The 27,655-nt window shown below is 42.8% G+C and overlaps 1 protein-coding gene across 7 annotated transcripts in view; it reads right to left on the reverse strand.

Moving 5' to 3' along the window:
* cep295 (centrosomal protein 295) overlaps window positions 1–27,655 on the reverse strand; it is a 73,892-nt gene that overhangs the window by 7,998 nt on the left and 38,239 nt on the right. For all 7 annotated transcript variants that reach the window (XM_060933637.1, XM_060933635.1, XM_060933634.1 and 4 more), the window contains exons 16-21: window positions 26,219–26,431; window positions 25,730–25,764; window positions 16,821–16,938; window positions 15,918–16,100; window positions 4,786–4,950; window positions 492–712 (exon numbers count right to left, since the gene is read on the reverse strand). In XM_060933637.1, the coding sequence (XP_060789620.1) occupies window positions 492–712; window positions 4,786–4,950; window positions 15,918–16,100; window positions 16,821–16,938; window positions 25,730–25,764; window positions 26,219–26,431 (935 nt within the window). The remainder of the gene's footprint in view (window positions 1–491; window positions 713–4,785; window positions 4,951–15,917; window positions 16,101–16,820; window positions 16,939–25,729; window positions 25,765–26,218; window positions 26,432–27,655) is intronic.

The following is a 27,655-nucleotide window of genomic DNA, read 5'->3' on the forward strand; positions in this document are numbered from 1 at the left end:
AATATCACCATATTAACAAATACATGATTTTCATTGTTAAATAACAGCATGTTTATTATATTTTTAAACTTGATTATTAGTCTCAAGTATCATTTAAAAGGTTTTTAAAATATTCTTAAATATTAGACTTGTTTTTGAGGACTAAATGATATTAGTCCTCAAAAACAAGTGCATATCCAAAAGCATAGGATATTAAACAATCAATTTGAGTGTCATTTGTTCTCAGAGCACGAAGAGGAATGGACCAAAGTGTAATATTTTAAAAGAAAGTTATCGTATCAATATTTCTGTGAAATTGCTCCCTAGTTAATAGTGAGATCAACACATTGCACTGTATCTGAAACTGACTAAGATGGATTCAGGCTTCTCAAGGATGCTCAAAAGGCTCATCATCAAATAAAACATGATGCCTCAGTATGCACATGCATCCAGTTGAAGCAGTGAACAGCTTATACACAGAGAAATTATTAGGTTAGTCTTTATGAATTTACCAGTGTCAATTCCCACTGAGGAAAGCCTGCAGACGCAGATGATGACTGCTCATCTGTACTGGAGCTGTGTTGTGGAAGGCCACAATCAAGCCAATCAGAGGCAGTTGTGTCTGTATTAGAGTTGGAGTCCTCCACAGGGGGATTTAGTGGAAGTTGGAGAGTTGTGCTATATTCTGTCATGTCAGTGTTTGTGATCTCAGGAGAAAGAGGCTGAAAGGTATCTGATGTCATGCAGGGAAAAAATACATTTAAAAAAAATTATATTACACACACACACACACACACACACACACACACACACACACACACACACACACACAGGGTGTTTCAAAAAATTTGATATTTCACAATCTAATAACTTTGCCAATTACAGTTAGGTCCATATACAGTAAATCCTCTAATACTGGCCTGTATTCCATTACTGGCCGGGACTCTAATATTGGCCGGTCTCGCTGTCGGAGGAGGTAAATAATGGCCGGACTCTAATACAGGCCGGGGCTATAACCAACGATGTTTCTGAGATCATAGTGGCCTTACACAATCGTTCCGATCTGAAAGACAATTGTGATCAGTGGCGCCGCCAGGCGTATGGCCGTACGCACTAGGCGTACCTTGGGGAGAGAGATATTTTTTTTTTAATTATAATTGTTACCTGAATGCTTTGGCAATGCAACATAATTTGAGAGAGAGAGAGAGAGAGAGAGAGAGAGAGAGAGAGAGAGACGTTTGTGTGCCGGCGCATTTGTGTGCTTCAGGAGTGGGCGGGGTGTGCGTGACCAAGAAAGCTCATTGGTCAATGCAGATATACTTTTCTTGCACCACTGAGATTCTCTCCAGTTTTGAGAAACGGAGACAGACAATCGTCAGTAGTCAGAGCTTGTGCGAGAATTTATTGAGAAGCGAGTCAAAAATGAGTAAACGAACCCTGAAACAAACGAGCTTGTTTCAGACTTTTACGAAAAAGTCCAAAAGCAGTGATCCAGGGGTGTCATCTGCTTGCCAGTCCTCTCCAGTATCAGCTAGTAACACGGCACCGGCAGCTTCCACTCCTCCGCAACCGAGCAGCAGTACGCTGCAGCTGGATGCTAGCTCAGTTCCTTTGAGGGAATTGCCTTCATCTACCTCTGAGTTTGAAACTAGCCGTACATCCAGTGAATTTCATATAAGAACACCTACATCTCCCCATGTCCCTTACGATCAGAAGTAGATGGTTGCTCCACCTTGCTGACAAATGAGCCATCAGATAGCTTTACTAATGAGCCACGAGTCAGCCCGCTATCACTGACATCAGATTTATCAGGCATAGGTAAACTTCAACCAGATGCCTTAAAATGTGCACCGGACTCTGTAAAGCTCAATGTCCTACAGAACCGCTTCAAACCAGACAGAGGGTGGGTGGCTCCTTCTACTCTGATTTTCGGTAAACTCAGAAAAATACCCGAGGAGTTTTTCAGCGAGTCTATGTACCCCACGTTGCGCTACAGTGTGTGTCAGAGTCGTGCGTGCGGTAGTGCTGAGCAAGTTCACTAGATTCTAATCGAGGCTATAAAGAGTTTATTGTTTATTGTCGTGTGTAGTTCACACATGTTGTTCAAATATCAGCCTGTGTTCATGGAAGGCTATTGTTCAATTTCAAGTTAAAGTTCTATCGTTGTTTTGTGTATAAACCTATAGATCGACTCTTCATAGAAACTGCAGCACGCAAGAGGGTTTTTTTTTTTTTGGGGGGGGGGGGGGGGGGGGATTACACCGCTAGTGCATACCTTACAGTTCAACCCTGCTGGAAAGGATGTCTGAATTACCGGTATTTGTTGATAATGTTCTGTATACCGTTATGGTAACTGTACTTTTTCAATAAATGAACCTATTTTATAGGTTCAAATAGACACAAAATCTCGTTTTTATTCATTCCACTGGTAGTCTGTTTTGCTCAAATAGAAATAGAGGCCTGCCTCTAATTCTGGCCTCCTTCCAATAATGGCCTGGACCAAGATGCACTTGAGTGAAATAAAGGCCCCGGCCTATATTAGAGGATTTACGGTATATATTTGGACACTGACACAAATTCTGTTTTTTTACCTGTTTACTGAAACATATTCAAGTTATAGTTATATAATGGACATGGACATAAAGTCCAGACTTTCAGCTTTCATTTGAGGGTATCCACATTCAAATTGGATGAAGGGTTTAGGAGTTTCAGCTCCTTAACATGTGCCACCCTGTTTTTAAAGGGACCAAAAGTAATTGGACAATTGACTCAAAGGCTATTTCATGGGCAGGTGTGGGCAATTACTTCGTTATGTCATTCTCAATTAAGCAGATAAAAGGCCTGGAGTTGATTTGAGGTGTGGTGCTTGCATTTGGAAGATTTTGCTGTGAAGAAAACATGCGGTCAAAGGAGCTCTCCATGCAGGTGAAACAAGTCATCCTCAAGCTGCGAAAACAGAAAAAACCCATCCGAGAAATTGCTACAATATTAGGAGTGGCAAAAGCTACAGTTTGGTACATCCTGAGAAAGAAAGAAAGAAAGAAAGAAAGAAAGAAAGAAAGAAAGAAAGAAAGAAAGAAAGAAAGAAAGAAAGAAAGAACTGGTTAACTCATCAATGCAAAAAGACCTGGACACCCACAGAAGACAACAGTGGTGGATGATCGCAGAATAATTTCCATGGTGAAGAGAAACCCCTTCACAACAGCCAACCAAGTGAACAACACTCTCCAGGAGGTAGGCGTATCAATATCCAAATCTACCATAAAGAGAAGACTGCATGAAAGTAAATACAGAGGGTTCACTGCATGGTGCAAGCCACTCATAAGCCTCAAGAATAAAAAGGCTAGACTGGACTTAGCTAAAAAACATCTAAAAAAGCCAGCACAGTTCTGGAAGAACATTCTTTGGACAGATGAAACCAAGATCAACCTCTACCAGAATGATGGAAAGAAAAAACTATGGTGAAGGCGTGGTACAGCTCATGATCCAAAGCATACCACATCATCTGTAAAACACAGCGGAGGCAGTGTGATGGCTTGGGCATGCATGGCTGCCAGTGGCACTGGATCACTAGTGTTTATTGATGATGTGACACAGGACAGAAGCAGCCGGATGAATTCTGAGGTATTCAGAGACATACTGTGTGCTCAAATCCAGCCAAATGCAGCCAAACTGATTGGTCGGCGTTTCATAATACAGATGGACAATGACCCAAAACATAAAGCCAAAGCAACCCAGGAGTTTATTAAAGCAAAGAAGTGGAATATTCTTGAATGGCCAAGTCAGTCACCTGATCTCAACCCAATTGAGCATGCATTTCACTTGTTAAAGACTAAACTTCAGACAGAAAGGCCCACAAACAAACAACAACTGAAAACCGCTGCAGTAAAGGCCTGGCAGAGCATTAAAAAGGAGGAAACACAGCGTCTGGTGATGTCCATGAGTTCAAGACTTCAGGCAGTCATTGCCAACAAAGGGTTTTCAACCAAGTATTAGAAATGAACATTTTATTTACAATTATTTAATTTGTCCAGTTACTTTTGAGCCCCTGAAATGAAGGGATTGTGTTTAAAAAATGCTTTAGTTCCTCACATTTTTATGCAAACATTTTGTTCAACCCACTGAATTAAAGCTGAAAGTCTGAACTTCAACTGCATCTGAATTGTTTTGTTCAAAATTCATTGTGGTAATGTACAGAACCAAAATTAGAAAAATGTCTCTGTCCAAATATTTATGGACCTAACTGTATCATTCAACTGACCAACTTTTAACAGCATGTGTGGAAACAGGTCAAAATTTTATGGTTTGTTTTTTGTTTTTATCTTTTTAGGTATAGAAATGCCATTCACTGGAAAAGAAAAGGCGTTTTGTGTGTTAGAGTACGCTCGAACACAATCAAATGAGACTGTGCAGCGTGCATTTATGAGAGAATTCTCTAAAAATGCACCAAGTGCAATACAGACTTGGACATGGCATAAAAAGTTCAAAGAGGAAGGCTGTGTCTCAGGCAGCACACATATTGAAAATTTGTGAACTCATTCATGGAATCCACATACCTTTGAATTTCTTATTCAAATTTTGAGGAATAAATCTTATATTGCTCAACATTAAGCATGTTCAGTTTCATTTGCCTAGACTATGTAGTTTCTGGGATATTTACATCTCAAATAATATCAAATTTTTTTGAAACACCCTATAAACACATAAAAATGTGTGTTCTTATACTGTAAATGTCTATTAACACTGTGTACCATAGCTTCATACACTTGGAAGATCTGCCTTTTCTTTCCTTGTACAAGTCCTTACCCTGCATAGTGGTATTAAGGGAATTGCTGTCCTCCAGGTTGCACTGTAAAGCAAGCGTTGGTAGTTGTGGTGCTGTGAGTGTTCCAGCATCAGTGTTCTGCTCTGCACAGAAGCTTAAACCGGTGTTCCCACTTTCCTGAGCAGTTACTACAGAGACTCTGCCTCCTACAGGGAATAAACCAAACACAAAAATACAGATACAAATTTACTGAACAGACAGTTTTATCCGAGCAAGGATCTTAGGTGGCTCATGATTGGAAGCTTGTCAAAATCAGGCAGCTTTTTTTTTTCTTTTTTTTCTCCATGCTCTCGCGGAAGGCGGTCGCATTCTGTGTCTCTCCCTTCCCTTATCTTTCCTGCTTCTGCTTCTGTTGTCTCGTCTGTCTAGTGTCTGTACTTCTGAGAGACTCTCTCCGCACTGCTCTCCAAACTAAAAACCATGGAATTGATAAACTGGTCTCTTCACGCAATTGACACAATCTTCTCGACAAGAAGTCTGGGTTCGGGGGAACTAGCCTGTCCTGCCAGAACGTTCGCAGCTGGCTACACGATGGACACGTGGGAGAAGTGGCGGGTCGTGTGCCTGGCGGTTCTTTCTGTGGAGGACATTGAAGACATCTACCTATTCAGAACCATGAATACAGGACTTTTGCTGATTGGATTAGGTATTGCCTTGGTTTATCGAGGAAATCAGTGACAGCTGTTCAAAGTGCTACCATGGACAAATGCGCATTCCAGGAAGCCATATTTAGCACGCCATAAATCTGCAAATATGTCACATGCAAAGCTCTCCTTCTGTGTACAGAGCCTTATTATATCAAAGAATCATGTGTGAAAATGTGAACAATTTATTGTGAACAGTTCAAAAGTTATTAGCCATCAAACTATGGATGTTTGTAACACTTGTTTTTATGATAAATATGGGGCCACGCCCCCTTTTTGAAGGCTTAATGTCTCCGAAACTCGTGGAGATACTGGCCTAAAATTTTGAACAGCAGTTATTAGTAACAAGGACATTAAAATAAAAAAAAAATGAACAAAATCTGAGATGGTCAGTCGGGAACTTTCTCTAAAATCTGGTGATTTGGCATGGAATTTACTCTATTGTAGAATAAGTCTGTAATGTAATAAAATGTAGAGAAGGCGAGGGGGGTGCAGACTTTCCGGCTCGACTGTGTGTGTGTGTGTGTGTGTGTATATATATATATATATATATATATATATATATATATATATATTACAGTGGTGCTTGAAAGTTTGTGAACCCTTTAGAACTTTCTATATTTCTGCATAAATATGAAATAAAACATCAGATTTTCACACAAGTCCTAAAAGTAGATAAAGAGAACCCAGTTAAACAAATGAGACAAAAATATTATACTTGGTCATTTATTTATTGAGGAAAATGATCCAATATTACATATCTGAGTGACAAAAGTATGTGAACCTCTAGGATTAGCAGTTAATTTGAAGGTGAAATGGGATGACAATCAGGTGTGAGTGGGCACCCTGTTTTATTTAAAGAACAGGGATCTATCAAAGTCTGATCTTTACAACACATGTTTGTGGAAGTGTATCATGACACGAACAAAAAAGATTTCTGAGGACTTCAGAAAAAGCACTGTTGATGCTCATCAGGCTGGAAAAGGTTACAAAACCATCTCTAAAGAGTTTGGACTCTACCAATCCACAGTCAGACAGATTGTGGACAAATGGAGGAAATTCAAGACGGTTGTTACCCTCCCCAAGAGTGGTCGACCAACAAAGATCACTCCAAGAGCAAGGCGTGTAATAGTCGGTGAGGTCACAAAGGACCCCAGGGTAACTTCTAACCAACTGAAGGCCTCTCTGACATTGGCTAATGTTAATGTTCATGAGTCCACCATCAAGAGAACACTGACCAACAATGGTGTGCATGTCAGGGTTGCAAGGAGAAAGTCACTGCTCTCCAAAAAGAACATTACTGCTCGTCTGCAGTTTGGTAAAGATCACGCGGACAAGCCAGAAGGCTACTGGAAAAATATTTTGTGGACGGATGAGACCAAAATAGAACTTTTTGGTTTAAATGAGAAGCGTTATGTTTGGAGAAAGGAAAACACTGCATTCCAGCATAAGAACCTTATCCCATCTGTGAAACATGGTGGTGGTAGTAACATAGTTTGGGCCTGTTTTGCTGCATCTGGGCCAGGATGGCTTGCCATCATTGATGGAACAATGAATTCTGAATTATACCAGCGAATTCTAAAGGAAAATGTTAGGGCATTTGTCCATGAACTGAATCTCAAGAGAAGGTGGGTCATGCAGCAAGATAACGACCCTAAGCGCACAAGTTGTTCTACCAAAGAATGGTTAAAGAAGAATAAAGTTAAAGTTTTGGAATGGCCAAGTCAAAGTCCTGACCTTAATCCAATCAAAATGCTGTGGAAGGACCTGAAGTGAGTAGTTCATGTGAGGAAACCCACCAACATCCCAGAGTTGAAGCTGTTCTGTATGGAGGAATGGGCTAAACTTCCTCCAAGTCGGTGTGCAGGACCGATCAACAGTTACCGGAAGCGTTTAGTTGCAATTATTGCTGCACAAGGGGGTCACACCAGGTACTGAAAGCAAAGGTTCACATACTTTTGCCACTCACAGATATGTAATATTGGATCATTTTCCTCAATAAATAAATGACCAAGTATGATATTTTTGTCTCATTTGTTTAACTGGGTTCTCTTTATCTACTTTTAGGACTTGTGTGAAAATCTGATTATGTTTGAGGTCATATTTATGCAGAAATATAGAAAATTCTATATTCTAACTTTCAAGCAACACTGTGTACACACACACACACACACACACACACACACACACCAGGCCTTTCAATTACATAATTTGGACTACAACCTGTATTTCTGAATTTGGGCTTTTTCCATCACGATACAGGGTAATTTGGGCTTTTCTGTACGTGCAAAGTGCTGTTTTCACAGTGCTCTGTGTTTAAACCTGGTGCTGCTTTTTTAGCTCCAAAGTTATGAATAAATAAAGAAATCTATGAATGTTATTTTTAACCTTTATTGCAAAATGTCTACAGCATTAATCACTCTTGATGTACATGACAAAAATTATTAGAATACAGTTAGTATTTAAAAGATGTGTTGGGGCCTGAGGAGAGCCTGGAGGAAAGGAGCCTGTGAGTGAAAAAGCAAGTTATGCACTGTTGCTATCAAAGAGACAAACCTGTAGTAGACCTGTGATACAAAAGGTTTTTCAGTCACATCACAAGAATTGGCAGTGCAATTCACAGTATGTAGTCAGGTAAAAGATCTTAGTTTAAATGAAAGACCAGTGTCTAAGACTATCATCAACAAGAGGATCAAGTTCCAAGTCACTGATTCCACCCACACTTACACAACTGTGTGTATTTAAGATGCAAGTTGTATCTTAAATGCACACAGTTGTGTCCTGAATAGCTCTCTTTTATTCAGTCTTTTACCTGATTTAAATCATATGAAACTAGGTATCAGAGAGATATTGCAGTTGAGGTCAGATAATGTGGCATATAGGGCTATTTTTAGGTTTTTAAATGATACAGGAATTATTAGAAGAATTTAGCACAATAGGGTAGTAAACCATTCTGGTTTACACTCCAGTCCAGAAGGTGGCGGTAATGCACCTAAAAGCTGTTTGCCAACCGCCATAAAAGAAGAAGAAAGATGATTTACCTAATGTGGAAATCTTGCTCTGGTCATTGGTACGTGAGTCTCGCTCCTCCACGAAATCATGGCGTGCCGATCGCCGTTGATGGAGAATTTGTGCTCTGCGCGAGGCTTACGGCTAGTTCAACAAACCCGGAACAACATGGGAATGGTGCAGATTTCGCGTCAATTACAAGAAATACATGCTAATTCTCGCCAATTTCGGTGTCTTCAAAGAAGAAAGTCAAGACATTGGGCTTTATGCAGCCAAGTTTATTTAAGCAACAATTTTTATTTTATTTATTTATTTTTTCTTTTGGTAGCATATTTTTGGCACTTGACCTTAATTTGGGTACCTTTTTAATTTGGGTGCCTATGACATTATCCATCGCAGGTTTCATGTAATTGAAAGGCCTGCACACACGTATTCACTTCAGATGAATTCAGATTAGGTCCAATTTTTATATTTTATATATAAATTGGACCTAATCTGAATTCATCTGAAGTGAATAGACTTGTGCAAAAGGCAACAGCGGTTCCTTTCAAAGAAAAGAAGGATAAAGGGGAAGCTAAAACATGTAAAAACCTGAATCAAGTTCAGTACCTGATATCACTACAAATACTGTTATAGAAGCTTTAGGATTAGATCAATACTCAGATTGTTCAGAAATTGAATAATGAATCAAAAAGAAATTTGACTATACAAAACAATATATTTTTGACGTTTACAAAATCAAGTTACTGTAACCGTTACTTGATTTTGTAAACATCAAAAATATATAAAAGTTTTGTATTGTCAAATTTCTTTTGGATTCATTACTATGACAGTTTTATGAAAAATTTTAGGACTGATTACCATCACTTCAGACTCTGTTTAGCTGTTCACAATAAATTGGAAATTCCTCCCCAGATGCCTTGAATCTGTCTCAGATAACCCCAGTTTTCCATTTTTCTCACCTACTGAACCATAGGTGAAAACCAACGGTGAAGGGCTTCAGCCTTTTTAATTGTACTCTCTTATTCTCTGCCTCCTATCCTTTTATTCCCCTAAACTTTGAGACCACTGAATTACGTAATTAATCTGTTTGTTTATTATTAACTAAGTGCAAGGTGGTTGTTTGCCCCTAACTGCACCAAATACACTTGCTGTTCAATATTTCACTTACATAGCTACCTAGGAGAAACCCTCCGAATAGGCTAGTCATTAGGCTACTGCGCCAACCTGGGTCTAGTGGAAGCAGTAGTTGATAATGTTTATGCTGTGCAGTGATTGCCAAGCCCTTCTTGAGCCAGATGATGGCCATGATCAATGTCCCGCTTGCCTTGGGGTTGAATACTTAAGGTAGGGACTGACAGAGCTGGCATGCTTGAATTGCAGCTGCATGAGTCTAGCAACACAGTCAGCCAAGCTAGCCCAACTAGAGAGCAAAATAAGTTCTCAATTGCCCTCTGCACAGAGGAACAGCGCTGTGTCTCCTAGTGCACACAAGCGCCACAGATCTGAGTCATGGAAGGTCCCCACTCGGGGCAAACACAGGAAAGTAGATCTCCTGGCCCAAAAGGTTGATACTTTGGCCTCCAAGTTTGCAGAGATTAAGACCCTCCTACTTAATCTGAACCAACAACGTGTATAGCCTGCTAGCATACCTGCTACAGCTGCACAACAGTCTCCTTCTGAGGCACTGCCTCTGGTACTGTCACTGACCTTTGAGATCCAGAAAGAAGATGCCCTCTCTACTAGGGCTTCAGAGAGCCTAGTTCTCAGCAGTAGGGGTGTTGAGGAGGGAGTAGAGGAGAGCTCCCACTTCTCTCATCCCAACTCCCAAGAGACAAGGCACAGTTCACTGATCAGCTACAAGGCTAGCTAGACATCAGTCAGGTATGCTATGAAGATGGCTCTAGCACGTCTGGAGTTGGATGCAGCACCAGCCAAGGTGACTCATCAAAGTGCCTTTTTCAAGAAAACCTCTCAGTCTGCACCTTTCTGTGTCCCACATATAGCCTTGTATATCGAGGAGCTGCAGAGATGCTGGGCTTACCCCAGACATTTCCCTCATTTCCCCAGTGACTGCAGAGCGCTGGCTAGTATGCAGGATGCAGCTGATCACGGCCTAGACCGCATCATCACCACCACCATTTACTCATTAGAGGCTTGACCTCCTGAGTCTGAGGAATTTGACCACCCATAGTGGTCATGAATCCATTGTTGGAATCGAGACCGTTCCTTCATCATTCTCAACAACTGTCCCTTGTCCATTCAAATTACCCTTTCAATTCTTATCCACCGATCAGGCTGTCGTCTGCTGTAGGTACCATGAACAGGATCTGATTTTGTAAGGCACAATTGTCCATTTTAATGCAGTGGCCTAGCCACTCTAAACATTGTCGCTCTTGATATTCCTTAATTGTCGTTGTGCCAGTTAGTATATATACAGTATATATCTGCACTGGAATACATTGTCCCAATTCCCTGCTGCCCTCTCTGAGTCAGACAGGTCAGCAGGTGGTGCATTGCGCCGTTTAAAGCCTCCACGTACAATTTTTCGAAGGAAACGCACACATTCAACCTCTAGCTCATCCATAATGCCAGTATTTAACTCCCACGTTGCCGCATTGTACATCAATCTCAATCTGATAAAGGCGACCATATACTTCCCTCTTGTCTTAAGCTTCCCTCAATGATCTGTGAGCACTCTTTAGTTCTGCAAAGTTTCCAGCAGCTGATGCAATACAATGCTGAACAAATTTTGGGGGATCGAGAGAGGAAAATATTACACCAAGGTACTTGAACTCAGTGGTGTTAGTGATGTCTGGTTAAGCTCAATAACTGCAATTTTTGGCTGTTGTGTCATCGCTGTTACCATTAAAGACCATCGTCTCGGTTTTCTTTTGGCTAAGCATGAGTTGTTCACCATTGTTGTTCAGTGTTCTCCTGATGGTGGACTCATGAACATTAGCCAATGCGAAAGAGGACTTCAGGTGCTTAGATGCCTCTACCTCTTTGTAGACCTCCTCTGTCATTACCAGCCCACACTGTAAAGCCTCCTTAGTTCGAAAAATGAGGACCTTGTCATGCCCAATATAGAGCCAGCTGTTGCTGTCCTGATGCTGTCACCTGATGAAGCACTCAGGCCTGATGCATGCTGTCCCCAGCCGCAATGCCGTTTGACAGATGATTTGATTGTAAGGAGCTACAACAGACCAGCTCATATTGGATGCATTGGGAATTCTGTGTCACACCTTATACTTGCCCTGTCGCAGACGTTGCAGATCTCTGTGGTTGACCCTTCTGCCCAGAGCCTGAGTGATGCCTCTTTGCAGGCATTCGCCTATACCCAGAGAGTTGGGTAGGCTAAATGTCTTCGCTAACCCTTGCTTGGCGTCAGGTATGGCTGGCCCAGTCTCCACTTCTGGTACCCTGCAGGAAAGCCCTCCGCTCTCTTCCTATCATTCCTGGACAGCTGTTTGGACTTGCTGCACAGCAAGCTCTGGAGCGTAGCCTACAGGTTACACAGGCCAGCCAGCAGTTTGCCAGTCTGTACCATACCGTGACCCCCCCCCAGCAATAAATATGGCTCAGACAATACCTTGGCTGATAATGCAGCCAGGGGCACAATGCTCAGACAGGTTTCGCCAGTCAACCCACACCCAGCCCCCTCGCTTGGTACAGCGTGGCCAGTCTTCTTGCCGTCGCCCCTCCAGGAAGGGGTGAGGGGGCAGATAATGATTGTATCTTTCCTGCGGTCGGGTGCTTCACCAAGCAGCAGCTCAGGTGCTGGGAAGCGCTTATGTCAGACCCCTGGGTTGTGTCAACCCTGTCACATGGTTAAAGCAGATGTCGACTGCCAAGGTTCCATGGGGTCAAAATGACCATTGTCATGGACTCAAACAAGGCTCTGGCCCTACAACAGGAGGTCTTGACTCTCCAGAAGAAATGTCCCATCAAGCCATTAGACAGCGGTTCACAGAACAGTGGATTCTATTCCACTTATTTTATTGTCCCAAAAAAGAATGGCAGACTTTGCCCCATATTGGATTTGAGGCCTCTGAATAAGTACCTCAAGGTTTTCAAGTTCCATATGTTAAGAACAGTGGATGTGTTGCAGGGCATCAGGAAGAACGACCATCAATCTGAAAGATGCATACTTTCACGATCCCAACTCCGCACAGGCAGTTCCTCCATTTTGCCTTTGAGAGCAGGGCTTACCAGTTTTTTGTGCTCCCATTCGGAATCTCACTCACACCAAGAGTCTTTACAAGGTATGTAGCAGCAGCACTGTCCCCACTACAGGCCAGAGGGATGCACATTTTCCCCTACCTGGACGACTGGCTGATTTGTTCCCAGTCAAGGCTAGATGCTTTGAGGGAATCAGGCTCACTGATCTCCCATGTCACCAAGCTAGGGCTGACAAACCATGAAAAGAGCTGCTTTATACCCAGCACACAGTGTTTCTTGGCATGCAGTTGGGCTCACAGATGATGACTGCCACCGCCTCTCTGCAGCAGATTCACAACATCTTCCAGCTCATCAGTCGCTTCAAGAGAGGCAGAGCCCTGGCCTTCAGATCATCTCTCAGACTGCTAGGCATGTTCACAGTAGCCTCATCTGTGATCCCTTTAGGCTTTTAGTCATTGAGGCCTCTCCAGATCTGGCTGAACAATCTTTGTCTGCACTCCACTCAACACAGATGCAAGCTGGTCAGAGTCACTGCCAGCTCCCTAAGATGCCTACACTCATGGAGGAGGAAAACATCTCTCACCCAGGGTGTTCCTTTAGGGTCCATACCTTCTTGCAGAGAGGTTGTGGCCACAGACGCCTCCCTAGCACGGTGGGGAGCAGTGTGGCAATACAGAACAGTCAGAGGCCATTGGAGTCCTTGGCAGCAGGAACAACACAAACATGTTGGAGCTACAAGCTGTTCTGCTTGCCCTCAAACATTTCCTCCCAATGCTGGTAGGGAAACGTGTTCATAAGGATAGACAACACACCTGTGGTCTACCATGTAAACCACCAAGGGAGCACCAGGTCCAAACAGTCCTTAAGGATATGGGCCCACATCTATTACTGTGGGCCCATACTCACCTATTGAGCCTGAGGGCAATACACTTAGAAGGCACTCAGAACAGGACAGCAGATCTCCTATCCTGGGGAATGGAGGCTGCATCCTGAAGTGGAACAAGAGATTTGGCACAGATATGGCAAGGCAGAGGTACTGTAGATCTTTTTGCCTTGCAGACAACAAAATACTGTCCCACTCTGGTATTGTCTGGGGGAATCAACAAGCCCCTTGGGCCAAGATGTGCTGGCTCATGTGTGGCCAGATTGGCAACTGTACACTTTCCCTCCACTACCGTTAATACTGCCCACTCTAGACAGGATCCTCAATGGGAATCACGAGGTGCTACTAATAGCCCCCAGATGGCCCAGGAGAGTGTTTTTCCTGTACAATGGGACGTCCTCTCACAGCCGGAGGGTCAAATCTGGCATCCGAGCCCAGCTCGGCTGTAACTCTGGCCTTTCAAAGGCCATTGTTAAGATCCTGTAATCCAGCAGTTGTGCAGACCATCAACAGCTCCCAGGCACTTTCCACCAATGTGCTCTATGCTAACAGATGGAAGCTTTTTTCTGAATGGTGCCATGCACAAGATCAGGAACTGGCACGCTGTTCTTTACCAGTAATTCTCAGTTTTCTCCAGTCCCGCCTTGACAAAGGCCTTGCAGCCTCCACCATCAAGGTTTATATAGCTGCCATCTCAGCCATGCATAACAGGGTAGATGGGTAAGGTAGGGTAGGTAGACTGTTGGGTCCCATACTCTTGTGACACACTTTCTTAAAGGTGCGCAAAGTCCAAGACCACTTCGGAGAAACCCAGTATCCTCTTGGGACTTGCCCTTTGTATTAAAGGCAATGTGCCATCCCCCATTTGAACCACTAGAGAGGTTGGAATTGAAGTATTTGTCTGTGAATACAGCCTCTCTTAGCCATGGCTTCAGCCCAATAAGTAGGTGAGTTGCACGCCTCATCAGTGAGCCAAGAGTACCTACATTGGAATCCTGGTGACACAGGGGTAAACCTTATGGCAGGGGTCTTCAATCCTATCCACAAAGGGCCAGTGTGGCTGCAGGCTTTCATTCTAACCAAGCAGGAGCTACACCTGATTTCACTTGTTTAATCATTTCACCCTCGTCTCCAGTCAACAATCAAGTGAGCCTCCAATTTGGCTGTAATGAAAGCCTGCAGCTACACCGGCCCTTTGCGGATAGGATTGAAGACCCCTGCCTTATGGCCTAACCCTTCCATTCACCCAAAGACCTTTTCATTTTCTTACACAAACCAGCTCCTCAGTCTGGCAGCTTTTGAGCCCCCAACTCAAGAGGTTGAGCAGGAGCAGAGTGCCCAGTGTGAGCATTAAAGACTTGTATTCAAACCACTTCCGGCAGTCAGATTCACTGTTTGTCTGTCATACAGGGCATAAGCAAGGTCATGCCATGTCCAAACAGCAGCTGTCGAAATGGATTGTAGACGCTATTGTCCATGCCTATAGGGGCAGTGGTCTCCCAATCCCTCATGTGAGTGGTCACTTAACAAGGAGTGTGTGTGTCATGGGCAGCCTTACGAGGGGTTCCTCTTTTAGATATCTGTGCAGCTGCATCATGGACATCAACTTGCACATTTGCAAGATTCTATAGGGTTAATGAGGTCTCTCACAACCCAGTGGCAACAGCCATTCTTCCTACACCTTAACAGCTCTCTTGGGGCAAGTAGGTCTTCCTCGTGACTTTGTTGGTATTAGTCATCCAGGTGCTTAAAGCACCGCCTCTGGCGGTCAGTAGAAATAAAATAGAACAATGGGTATGCATGTAACTGCGGTTCTATGAATTTCAGATGACTGCCAGAGCTTGGCAATCACTCAAAATACTTATAAGAAGATTGCCAAGAGTTCACTTCCTGGGTGAACGTGCCTTTAGTGCTGGGGCAAGGGGCATACATCACCCAGGTCACAGGTGACTTTGTTGATACAAACACTCAACCTGCACGTACATGTGATGGACATCCATGTGCTTAACGCACTGCCTCTGGTGTTCATCCGAAATTCATAGAACTGTGGTTTACATACGTAACCATCGTTTTATTTCTAGTTGCCTGGCAACAATCAGAAAAAGTGTGTTACTCTAAGAGTGTTATGCTGGGGAAAGCTGGATATTAGGTTAGAATTGGCAAACAACCTATTTAGAGAGAAAAGGGGGGATAACTAAATAAACAAACCTTTTTAACTTTCAAAAACTATTTTCCCCCCTCATATGTGTTCATATCAGTGCCTATTTAAACTGCCCTGTATCAGATATATATCTGTTCCTGAGGAAATGTTTTTTATTTATCCAGGCGTTGGTGTCAAACAGCTGTACGTCTAGGACCTACTCTGGATAAAATGGACTTCTGCAATTATCTGTACCTGTATGGACTGATCTGAGGGACTTGTCCAGCTCTTTAGTGTATTTATCGATGATGTTCTGCAGACTGTTACTGCAATGTGAGGAGTTTGTTGTCTTGGGAAAATTTAAAGCACACAAGCTGCTGGAGCAGATGAGAGAGGTTCCAGACCTTCCAGGACATTCATTACTGAACAAAGAAGAATCTGAAGGGGGGGAGAGGGAGGAAGAGAAAATACAGTGAGAGTGAAAAAAAAAAAATCAAAAAAGTACTTTTTTTTTATACAAGTCAAAGAATAAAATCCATCCATTATCCATAACCGCTTATCCTGTGCAGGGTCGCGGCCAAGCTGGAGCTTATCCCAGCTGACTATGGGCAAGAGGCGGGGTACACCCTGGACAAGTCGCCAGATCATCTCAGGGCTGACACATAGATACAAACAACAATTCACACTCTCATTCACACCTACGGTCAATTTAGAGCCACCAATTAGCCTAACTTGCATGTCTTTGGACTGTGAGGGGAAACTGGAGCACCCAGAAGAAACCCATGCAGACACGGGGAGAACATGCAAACTCCACACAGAAAGGCCCCCCCGCCAGCCACTGGGCTTGAATCTAGAACCTTCTTGCTGTGAGGCAACAGTGCTAACCACTACACCACCGTGCCACCCATCAAAGAATAAAATATATAATTAGGTTTTTCAAAAAAATGGATCTTATGGAAAGTTTAGATATTTTGATATGTTCAATACGTTTGCATGGTGGTGATAGTATCATGTTTGTAGTTACCTTTGGCCTCTTGTCTCTGTGCTTGACATGATGTTCAAAGTTTTCAACACATTTTTAGAACCAAAAACTCATTGCTACTTTGAGGGGTTTTTTTTGTGTATGCTTTAAGTGTATGACTGAGGACACCAACATGCCTGTAACATTGAAGTTGGGATCCTGTTCACTAGAGAAGTAGCTGCCTGTTGAAAGGGTGGTGGAAGAGAGGAAATCTGGTGCACCAGAGGCTCCGTCAGGTGGTAAGACCAGCTCCACCTGAACATAAATACACACACACACGTTTTAAAAGGACCATATGACTACAGCATACCTTGGTTCTAAAGGTTGTTATTGCCACAGTGGTTGTTGAGGTTTCGCCCGCTCAGCCTATAAAATGCCCCAATGGCTCAGCGCAAAATATAGCCTCTGACAACCAAGCCTAGCTCCTGGCTTTCACATGGCTTGAACCGTTTCATACCAACAGGAGAAGGGGCGAAAAGCTGGTTACTGGTGCCTTAAAACCAGTTTGTTGCTGCTGTCTCGTTTTTCAATTCAGTCATTTTTTCTTTGTACGACTTGTCCCATCCTACGACTTGTGTGTCTTGGCCCCTGGTGGATAGCAAGCTTTAGGACCCAGCTCGCCTAGATGCTGTAAATTTCTAGGTTGTTGATAGGAAGGGCATCCAGCCGTAAAATGTTGCCACATTTTAAAGTCATGGTAGTTTGTAATATTATTGATAGTGATGGGAGTGTCGTCAACAGTGGGATGAGTGTTAGAAGTGGGCACCGCCAGACTGTCATCAAGCGACCGCGTCAATCATTTCGTGTATCAACTTTGAATATTGATACTATAAGAGGTAGAAGCAGTGAGGTAGTTGAGACAATAGCTAGGAGGAGAATTGATCTTTACTATCTGCAAGAGACAAGATGGAGGGGTGGATTGGCCCATATGATTAGTGGAAAGGACTCCAGGTACAAGTTCTTTTGGATAGGAAATGACCAAGGTACTGGTGGTGTTGGTATCCTCTTGGCAGAGAAGTGGGTAGAGAACGTGCTTGATGTCAAGCGTACAGTGCTCAGCGTAAATGAGTACACCCCCTTTGAAAAGTAACATTTTAAACAATATCTCAATGAACACAAACAATTTCCAAAATGGTGACAAGACAAAGTTTAATATAACATCTGTTTAACTTATAACGTGAAAGTAAGGTTAATAATATAACTTAGATTATACATTTTTTCAGTTTTACTCAAATTAGGGTGGTGCAAAAATGAGTACACCCCACAAAATCTACTACATCTAGTACTTTGTATGGCCTCCATGATTTTTAATGACAGCACCAAGTCTTCTTGGCATGGAATGAACAAGTTGGCAACATTTTGCAACATCAGTCTTTTTCCATTCTTCAACAAGGACCTCTTTTAGTGACTGGATGCTGGATGGAGACTTGCCTCTTCAGAATTCCCCATAAGTGTTCGATTGGGTTCAGATCAGGAGACATACTTGGCCACTGAATCACTTTCACCCTGTTCTTCTTCAGAAATCCAACAGTGGCCTTAGATGTGTGTTTAGTCATGTTGGAAAAGTGCACGACGACCAAGGGCACGGAGTGATGGTAGCATCTTCTCTTTCAGTATAGAGCAATACATCTGTGAATTCATGATGCCATCAATGAAATGCAGCTTCCCGACACCAGCAGCACTCATGCAGCCCCACATAAGGACACTGCCACCACCATGTTTCACTGTAGACACCATGCATTTTTCTTTGTATTCCTCACCTTTGCGACGCCATACAGTTTTGAAGCCATCAGTTCCAAAAACATTTATCTTGGTCTCATCACTCCAGAGTATAGAGTCCCAATAGTCTTAATCTTTGTCAGCATGGGCCCTGGCAAGCTCTAGGTGGGCTTTTTTGTGCCTGGGCTTTAGGACAGGCTTCTTCCATGGACGGCATCCATGCATGCTATTCCTCTGCAGTGTATGCTGTATTGTGTCATGGGAAATAGTCACCCCAGTTTGGCTTTCTACTTCTTTAGATAACTGCAATGAACTTGCATGCCAATTTTCTTCAACCCTTCTCATCAGAAGATGCTCCTGTCGAGGTGTTAACTTCTGTGGATAACCTGGATGTCTCTGTGAGATGGTTGCAGTTCCATCTTTCTTAAATTTTTGTACCACTTTTGCGACAGTATTCTGACTGATAAGTAAAGCTTTGCTGATCTTCCTGTAGCCTTCACCTTTGTGGTGTAAAGAAATTATTTTCTTTGGGGAATTCTGAAGAGACAAGTTGAGCATCATTCTCCATCCAGCATCCAGTCACTAAAAGAGGTCATTGTTGAAGAATGGAAAAAGACTGATGTTGCAAAAAGTCACCAACTTGTTGATTCCATGCCTAGAAGACTTGGTGCTATCATTAAAAATCATGGAGGCCATACAAAGTACTAGATGTAGTAGTTTTTGTTGTGGGGTCTACTCATTTTTGCACCACCCTAATTTGAGTAAAACTGAAAAAATGTGTAATCTAAGTTATATTATTAACCTTACTTTCACGTTATACAACCCCGATTCCAAAAAAGTTGGGACAAAGTACAAATTGTAAATAAAAACGGAATGCAATGATGTGGAAGTTTCAAAATTCCATATTTTATTCAGAATAGAACATAGATGACATATCAAATGTTTAAACTGAGAAAATGTATCATTTAAAGAGAAAAATTAGGTGATTTTAAATTTCATGACAACACCACATCTCAAAAAAGTTGGGACAAGGCCATGTTTACCACTGTGAGACATCCCCTTTTCTCTTTACAACAGTCTGTAAACGTCTGGGGACTGAGGAGACAAGTTGCTCAAGTTTAGGGATAGGAATGTTAACCCATTCTTGTCTAATGTAGGATTCTAGTTGCTCAACTGTCTTAGGTCTTTTTTGTTGTATCTTCCGTTTTATGATGCGCCAAATGTTTTCTATGGGTGAAAGATCTGGACTGCAGGCTGGCCAGTTCAGTACCCAGACCCTTCTTCTACGCAGCCATGATGCTGTAATTGATGCAGTATGTGGTTTGGCATTGTCATGTTGGAAAATGCAAGGTCTTCCCTGAAAGAGACGTCGTCTGGATGGGAGCACATGTTGCTCTAGAACCTGGATATACCTTTCAGCATTGATGGCGTCTTTCCAGATGTGTAAGCTGCCCATGCCACACACACTAATGCAACCCCATACCATCAGAGATGCAGGCTTCTGAACTGAGCGCTGATAACAACTTGGGTCGTCCTTCTCCTCTTTAGTCCGAATGACACGGCGTCCCTGATTTCCATAAAGAACTTCAAATTTTGATTCGTCTGACCACAGAACAGTTTTAAATGAGCCTTGGCCCAGAGAAGACGTCTGCGCTTCTGGATCATGTTTAGATACGGCTTCTTCTTTGAAATATAGAGTTTTAGCTGGCAACGGCAGATGGCACAGTGAATTGTGTTCACAGATAATGTTCTCTGGAAATATTCCTGAGCCCATTTTGTGATTTCCAATACAGAAGCATGCCTGTATGTGATGCAGTGCCGTCTAAGGGCCCAAAGATCACGTGCACCCGGTATGGTTTTCCGGCCTTGACCCTTACGCACAGAGATTCTTCCAGATTCTCTGAATCTTTTGATGATATTATGCACTGTAGATTATATGTTCAAACTCTTTGCAATTTTACACTGTCAAACTCCTTTCTGATATTGCGCCAATATTTGTTGGCGCAGAATTAGGGGGATTGGTGATCCTCTTCCCATCTTTACTTGAGAGCTGCTGCCACTCCAAGATGCTCTTTTTATACCCAGTCATGTTAATGACCTATTGCCAATTGACCTAATCAGTTGCAATTTGGTCCTCCAGCTGTTCCTTTTTTGTACCTTTAACTTTTCCAGCCTCTTATTGCCCTTGTCCCAACTTTTTTGAGATGTGTTGCTGTCATGAAATTTCAAATGAGCCAATATTTGGCATGAAATTTCAAAATGTCTCACTTTCGACATTTGATATGTTGTCTATGTTCTATTGTGAATACAATATCAGTTTTTGAGATTTGTAAATTACAGTGGGGCAAAAAAGTATTTAGTCATCAATTGTGCAAGTTCTCCCACTTAAAAAGATGAGAGAGGCCTGTAATTTTCATCATAGGTATACCTCAACTATGAGAGACAAAATGAGAAAAAAAATCCAGAAAATCACATTGCCTGATTTTTAAAGAATTTATTTGCAAATTATGGTGGAAAATAAGTATTTGTTCAATAACAAAAGTTCATCTCAATACTTTGTTATATACCCTTTGTTGGCAATGACAGAGGTCAAACGTTTTCTGTAAGTCTTCACAAGGTTTTCACACATTGTTGCTGGTATTTTGGCCCATTCCTCCATGCTCCTCTAGAGCAGTGATGTTTTGAGGCTGTTGCTGCGCAACACGGACTTTCAACTCCCTCCAAAGATTTTCTATGGGGTTGAGATCTGGAGACTGGCTAGGCCACTCCTTGAAATGCTTCTTACCAAGCCATTCCTTCGTTGCCTGGGCGGTGTGTTTGGGATCATTGTCATGTTGAAAGACCCAGCCACGTTTCATCTTCAATGCCCTTGCTGATGGAAGGAGGTTTTCACGCAAAATCTCACGATACATGGACCCATTCATTCTTTCCTTTACACGGATCAGTCGTCCTGGTCCCTTTGCAAAAAAACAGCCCCAAAGCATGATGTTTCCACCCCCATGCTTCACAGTAGGTATAGTGTTCTTTGGATGCAACTCAGCATTCTTTCTCCTCCAAACACGACAAGTTGAGTTTTTACCAAAAATTTCTATTTTGGTTTCATCTGACCATATGACATTCTCCCAATCCTCTTCTGGATCATCCAAATGCTCTCTAGCAAACTTCAGACGGGCCTGGACATGTACTGGCTTAAGCAGGGGGACACGTCTGGCACTGCAGGATTTGAGTCCCTGGCGGCGTAGTGTGTTACTGATGGTAGCCTTTGTTACTTTGGTCCCAGCTCTCTGCAGGTCATTCACTAGGTCCCCCCGTGTGGTTCTGGGATTTTTGCTCACCGTTCTTGTGATAATTTTGACCCCACGGGGTGAGATCTTGCGTGGAGCCCCAGATCGAGGGAGATTATCAGTGGTCTTGTATGTCTTCCATTTTCTAATAATTGCTCCCACAGTTGATTTCTTCACACCAAGCTGCTTACCTATTGCAGATTTAGTCTTCCCAGCCTGGTGCAGGTCTGCAATTTTGTTTCTGGTGTCCTTTGACAGTTCTTTGGTCTTGGCCATAGTGGAGTTTGGAGTGTGACTGTTTGAGGTTGTGGACAGGTGTCTTTTATACTGATAACGAGTTCAAACAGGTGCCATTAATACAGGTAACGAGTGGAGGACAGAGGAGCCTCTTAAAGAAGTTGTTACAGGTCTGTGAGAGCCAGAAATCTTGCTTGTTTGTAGGTGACCAAATACTTATTTTACTAAGGAATTTACCAATTAATTCATTAAAAATCCTTCAATGTGATTTCCTGGATTCTTTCCCCCCCCATTCGGTCTCTCATAGTTGAAGTGTACCTATGATGAAAATTACAGGCCTCTCTCATCTTTTTAAGTGGGAGAACTTGCACAATTGGTGGCTGACTAAATACTTTTTTGCCCCACTGTATTGCATTCCGTTTTTATTTATAATTTGTACTTTGTCCCAACTTTTTTGGAATCGGGGTTGTAAGTTAAACAGATGTTATATTAAACTTTGTCTTGTCACCATTTTGGAAATTGTTTGTGTTCATTGAGATATTGTTTAAAATGTTACTTTTCAAAGGGGGTGTACTCATTTACGCTGAGCACTGTATATCTGATAGGATATGCCTCATCAAGATCAATGTTGGTGTTAACATCCTTACCATCCTCTCAATTTACGCACCACAAGTAGGTTTGGATGACCGCACCAAGGATGCTTTTTACGACTTACTTCAGTGTACTGTCTCCAAGATTGGGAACTCTGAGACCTTGATCCTATGCAGTGATTTCAATGGCTATATTGGAAGTATTCCAGCTGGCTATGAAGGTAGCCACAGTGGATTTGGTTATGGTGACCATAACACCAAGGGAGAGAGGCTGCTGGAATTCTCAGTAGCTAATGATCTTGTCATACTGTATGTAACTCCTTCTTTAAAAAGAGTGTAAGCCACCTGGTCACCTACCAGTCAGGAGGCTCCTCAAGTCAAGTTGATTACATTCTTGTGAGACACCATGAGCTTGGACTTGTCATCGATGTCAAGGTCCTGCCAGGAGAGGAATGTGTCCCACAGCATAAAGTGCTAGTTTGTGACATTGCTATGAAGGCCAATAAGTCTCACAAGCAAGCCTTTACCCCTGGAACTTAAGAGACCCTGTGGTGAAGAAAGACTTCCTGGAAACCATGAAAGCAAAGATGCAGGACAGTCACGACCCCACATCTGTTGAAGAAATCTGGCAACTCCTGAAGTGCAGTGTACTAAGTGCAGCTGATAGTGCGTGGATTCACTAAGAAGACCATTTGGAGGAAGCAGACATGGTGGTGGGATGATACAGTCAGCAGCGCTGTAGATAAGAAAAGACTGCTTTGGAAGGCCTGGAAGAAAGGTGGTAGTAAAGAGGACCATCTCCAAGCCAAATGTCATGCTAAGCGTGTAGTCCATGAAGCTAAGAAGAAAGCTGAGGAATGTAAGTTCCAAGATGTCATTGCAGGAAAAGAAGATGTATTTCGTGTGGCGAAGCAAATGAAGGAGCACCAGGACATTGTGGGTGATAGTTGCATTAGAGATGATCAGGGCAATCTCTCGCTTAGCAGTGATGACAAAAAAAGGGCATGGAGAGAGCACTACAAACGTCTTCTCAACGTTGAGTTCCCTTGGCGCCCTGAAGACCTACCCATGGCTGAGCCTGTTGCCAGTCCCCCTATATCAGTGACTGGTGAAATGGTCGCAGAGGCTATAAACAAGATGAAGCCTGGTAAGTCTCCTGGCCCATCTGGTGTTGATGCCGAAATGTTCAAAGCTGCCATTGACGTCATCTGTCCCCTTGTCACCAAGCTTGCGAATGCCATCATTGCTGAGGAGAAAATACCTGTGGACTGGGAGACAAGTTACATCATCAACTTGTTTAAGGACAAGAGCGACGCCATGGACAGAGGAAACTACCGGGGCTTGAAGCTAACAGAGCACTGCCTAAAAGTCTTCGAAAGGGTGCTGGAGAAAGTGTTATGTGGCATTGTGGACATAAATGAAATGCAGTTTGGCTTTGTAACAGGCAGAAGAACTAATGATGCAATCTTCACTATGAGACAACTGCTTGAAAAGTATCTGGCTATGGAAAGGAGTTTGTACTTTGCTTTTGATGACCTTGAAAAGGCCTTTGATCTTGTGCCCCGTGAAGTTCTGTGGTGGGCCTTGAGGCATGTGGGAGCGCCACAATAGATAGTGAGAACAGTCCAGGCAATGTATGCCAATGCTAAGAGCAGGGTCAGGATCAACAGCTCTTTCAGTGATGACTTCAAGGTAGAAGTTGGTGTTCACCAAGACTCAGTGCTGAGTCCCCTGTTATTCATTATCGTATTTGAGGCTCTGTCACGGGACTTTGCCTCTGGTGCTCCCTGGGAACTTCTATATGCGGATGATCTTGTAATCGTAGCCGAGATACTAGAGGAGCTCAAGGAGAAGATTCTGCTGTGGAAAAACGGCCTGGAGTCTAAAGGACAGAGTGAATATGGCCAAAACCAAAGTGTTGATATCTGGCCCAAACCTTAACACCTTAAGGGACTCTGGTCAATACCCATGTGCTGTCTGCAGGAAATGTGTAGGCTGCAACTCCATCTTCTGTAATGGTTGTCAACACTGGGTGCACAAGAAGTGTACCAGCATTCGTGGCAGACTCTCTGCAGACCCATCCTTCAGGTGCAACAGATGTCTTGGTCTTGCCTGTGCAATTGATGCCATGCCTTGTAACCAAGTTCTTGTTGGTGAACATGTCCTAGATGCAGTTGACTCTTTGTTACCTTGACATCTGTTGCACCTGAAGGATGGGTCTGCAGAGTGTCTGCCACGAATGCTGGTACACTTCTTGTGCACCCAGTGTTGACAACCATTACAGAAGATGGAGTTGCAGTCTACACATTTCCTGCAGACAGCACATGGGTATTGACCTTATGTCCTGGTGGAGGATGTGAGCTAGCCACGATCACAAGAACCAGAGCAGCCTGGAGAAAGTTCAGGGAATTGCTCCCCCTCTTGTCATGCCGGAGTCTTACTCTCCATACTCGTGGCTGCATCTACAGCTGCTGTGTAAGGAGTGCTATGCTGTATGCTAATGAGAGTTGGTCTCTGAGAAGCATGGATGTGACACGCCTGGAGAGGAACGAGAGAGCAATGCTGAGATGGATGTGTAGCGTGAAGTTCGATGATGTGGTCAGCTCTAGCTGTCTTGTTAGAGACTTGGCCTAGTGGAGCTTGATGCTGACCTTCAACATAAGTGCCTACAGTGGTTTGGCCACGTCCGTCGGCGCACCTCTTGTACTGGAAGGGTCATGTCCCAGCAGGTGGATGGATCAAGAAAAAAGGACCACCCCCGCAAGACCTGGTGTGAGCTAGTCAACCAGGACCTCAAGAAGTGGTGCCTTCCATCCAAAGATGCTTTAGATAGGGACTTCTGGAAGAAGGAATTACAGACATGCCATGCAGCATCCAACACACCGGTGGTGGGTTACGTGATGTTAAACCAGATAGTTAGTGAGTGAGTGAGTGAGTGAGTGAGTGAGTGAGTGATACAGTAAATGTTCAAAAAAAATTATAATGAATAATAATAATAAATAATAAACACCGAACTATAGGGATAGCCATAAAAGTATTATTTCTCTGCCTTACATTATTATTTGTACAATGTTCTGTCACACATTCATTGTCAAACATTAATACATACAAAAATGTATCTAAAAGCAATACAAGGTAACAGGGTCAATCTGAGAAAGCTACAGGAGTAGCAGAATGGTGACTTAGAGAGCGAGTGTAGCTGGATAACGCACTCACCTCCTCTACCTGCTGCTGCTCTGTAGAGTCTGTACCTGAAGAATGAAATCAGAATGAAGAATTAAAGAATACAACCAAAATTTGATGGTTATTCTGTTAATACTGTTTATATGCTGATTTATAACATTATATTGGACAGATTTAGTTTCAGTCTTATTTTTTTCAAATAGTTATATTTTAGACATGGTTATTAGTCACTCAGTCTGCATATTTTTAGTCAATAAAACTTTGTCCTTTTGCCACCTCAGGTTTCAAATGCAAACATTCCTGAAATCTAATTCCTAACGCAAATACAAACTACGCTTAGAGGCTGATTAAAGCTTTTACAGTAGCATCTATGAAGATTTAACATAAACATGCATACACATGCATACAGCACAGCACAACACGTTTTCTTGTATAATCAACATAAGGTTGCTATGGTTGTTCACCTGCGACTAATTAGTTGTAAACATCTACCTACATGAGTTCAGCTGCCTGTCTCTTTACCTGCACGTGAAGCTGCTGATTCCAGCTGCAGCATCTCTCTCCATGACAGTTTGCTGGGTCTGCATGTGCTGTCCTCTGACCTTATGACCTCCAAGTCTAAGCTCAGCCCCTGAGTGCTCCCTGAGCCCATGGTGGGTGGAGTCAGAGAGAGACTGCAGGAGTGAGCGCAATCTGAGCTCTCTGCTGATGAGCTGTCCATACACACCTCAGCAGCTGAAAGAAATCAGATACAGACAGATATGTATCAGCATTTAGGTTTCAGAAATAACAGGCTTTCATATTTAAATTTATTGAAGAAATGTAAGCTGAATGCAGATGGCAGTAAAAGGTACATTTACAGGCAGCATGATGAGCTGTTAATAATCAGACCGATAACTAAATCGGAATAAACATTCATGTGTACACTCAATGAGAACAGAATAACCCTGAGGACAATCCCAATTTCAATAATGTCAAACAGAAAAATAATAGTTATGTACACCGGATCAGGCTGGAGCACTGACATACTGTGTGTGTGTGTATATATATATATATACACACACACACACACACACACACATATACACACACATATACACACACACACACACACACACACACACACACACACACACACACACACACAGTGGGGCAAAAAAGTATTTAGTCAGTCATCAATTGTGCAAGTTCTCCCACTTAAAAAGATGAGAGAGACCTGTAATTTTCATCATAGGTATACCTCAACTATGAGAGACAAAATGAGGAAAAAAAATCCAGAAAATCACATTGCCTGATTTTTAAAGAATTTATTTGCAAATTATGGTGGAAAATAAGTATTTGGTCAATAACAAAAGTTCATCTCAATACTTTGTTATATACCCTTTGTTGGCAATGACAGAGGTCAAATGTTTTCTCTAAGTCTTCACAAGGTTTTCACACACTGTTGCTGGTATTTTGGCCCATTCCTCCATGCAGATCTCCTCTAGAGCGGTGATGTTTTGGGGCTGTCGCTGGGCAACACGGACTTTCAACTCCCTCCAAAGATTTTCTATGGGGTTGAGATTTGGAGACTGGCTAGGCCACTCCAGGACCTTGAAATGCTTCTTACGAAGCCACTCCTTCATTGTCCGGGTGGTGTGTTTGGGATCATTGTCATGTTGAAAGACCCAGCCACGTTTCATCTTCAATGCCCTTGCTGATGGAAGGAGGTTTTCACTCAAAATCTCACGATACATGGTCCCATTCATTCTTTCCTTTACACGGATCAGTCGTCCTGGTCCCTTTGCAGAAAAACAGCCCCAAAGCATGATGTTTCCACCCCCATGCTTCACAGTAGGTATGGTGTTCTTTGGATGCAACTCGGCATTCTTTCTCCTCCAAACACAAGTTGAGTTTTTACCAAAAAGTTCTATTTTGGTTTCATCTGACCATATGACATTCTCCCAATCCTCTTCTGGA

This window comes from Neoarius graeffei, chromosome 11 (genome assembly GCF_027579695.1).
Source record: "Neoarius graeffei isolate fNeoGra1 chromosome 11, fNeoGra1.pri, whole genome shotgun sequence".
Lineage (NCBI taxonomy): Eukaryota > Metazoa > Chordata > Actinopteri > Siluriformes > Ariidae > Neoarius > Neoarius graeffei.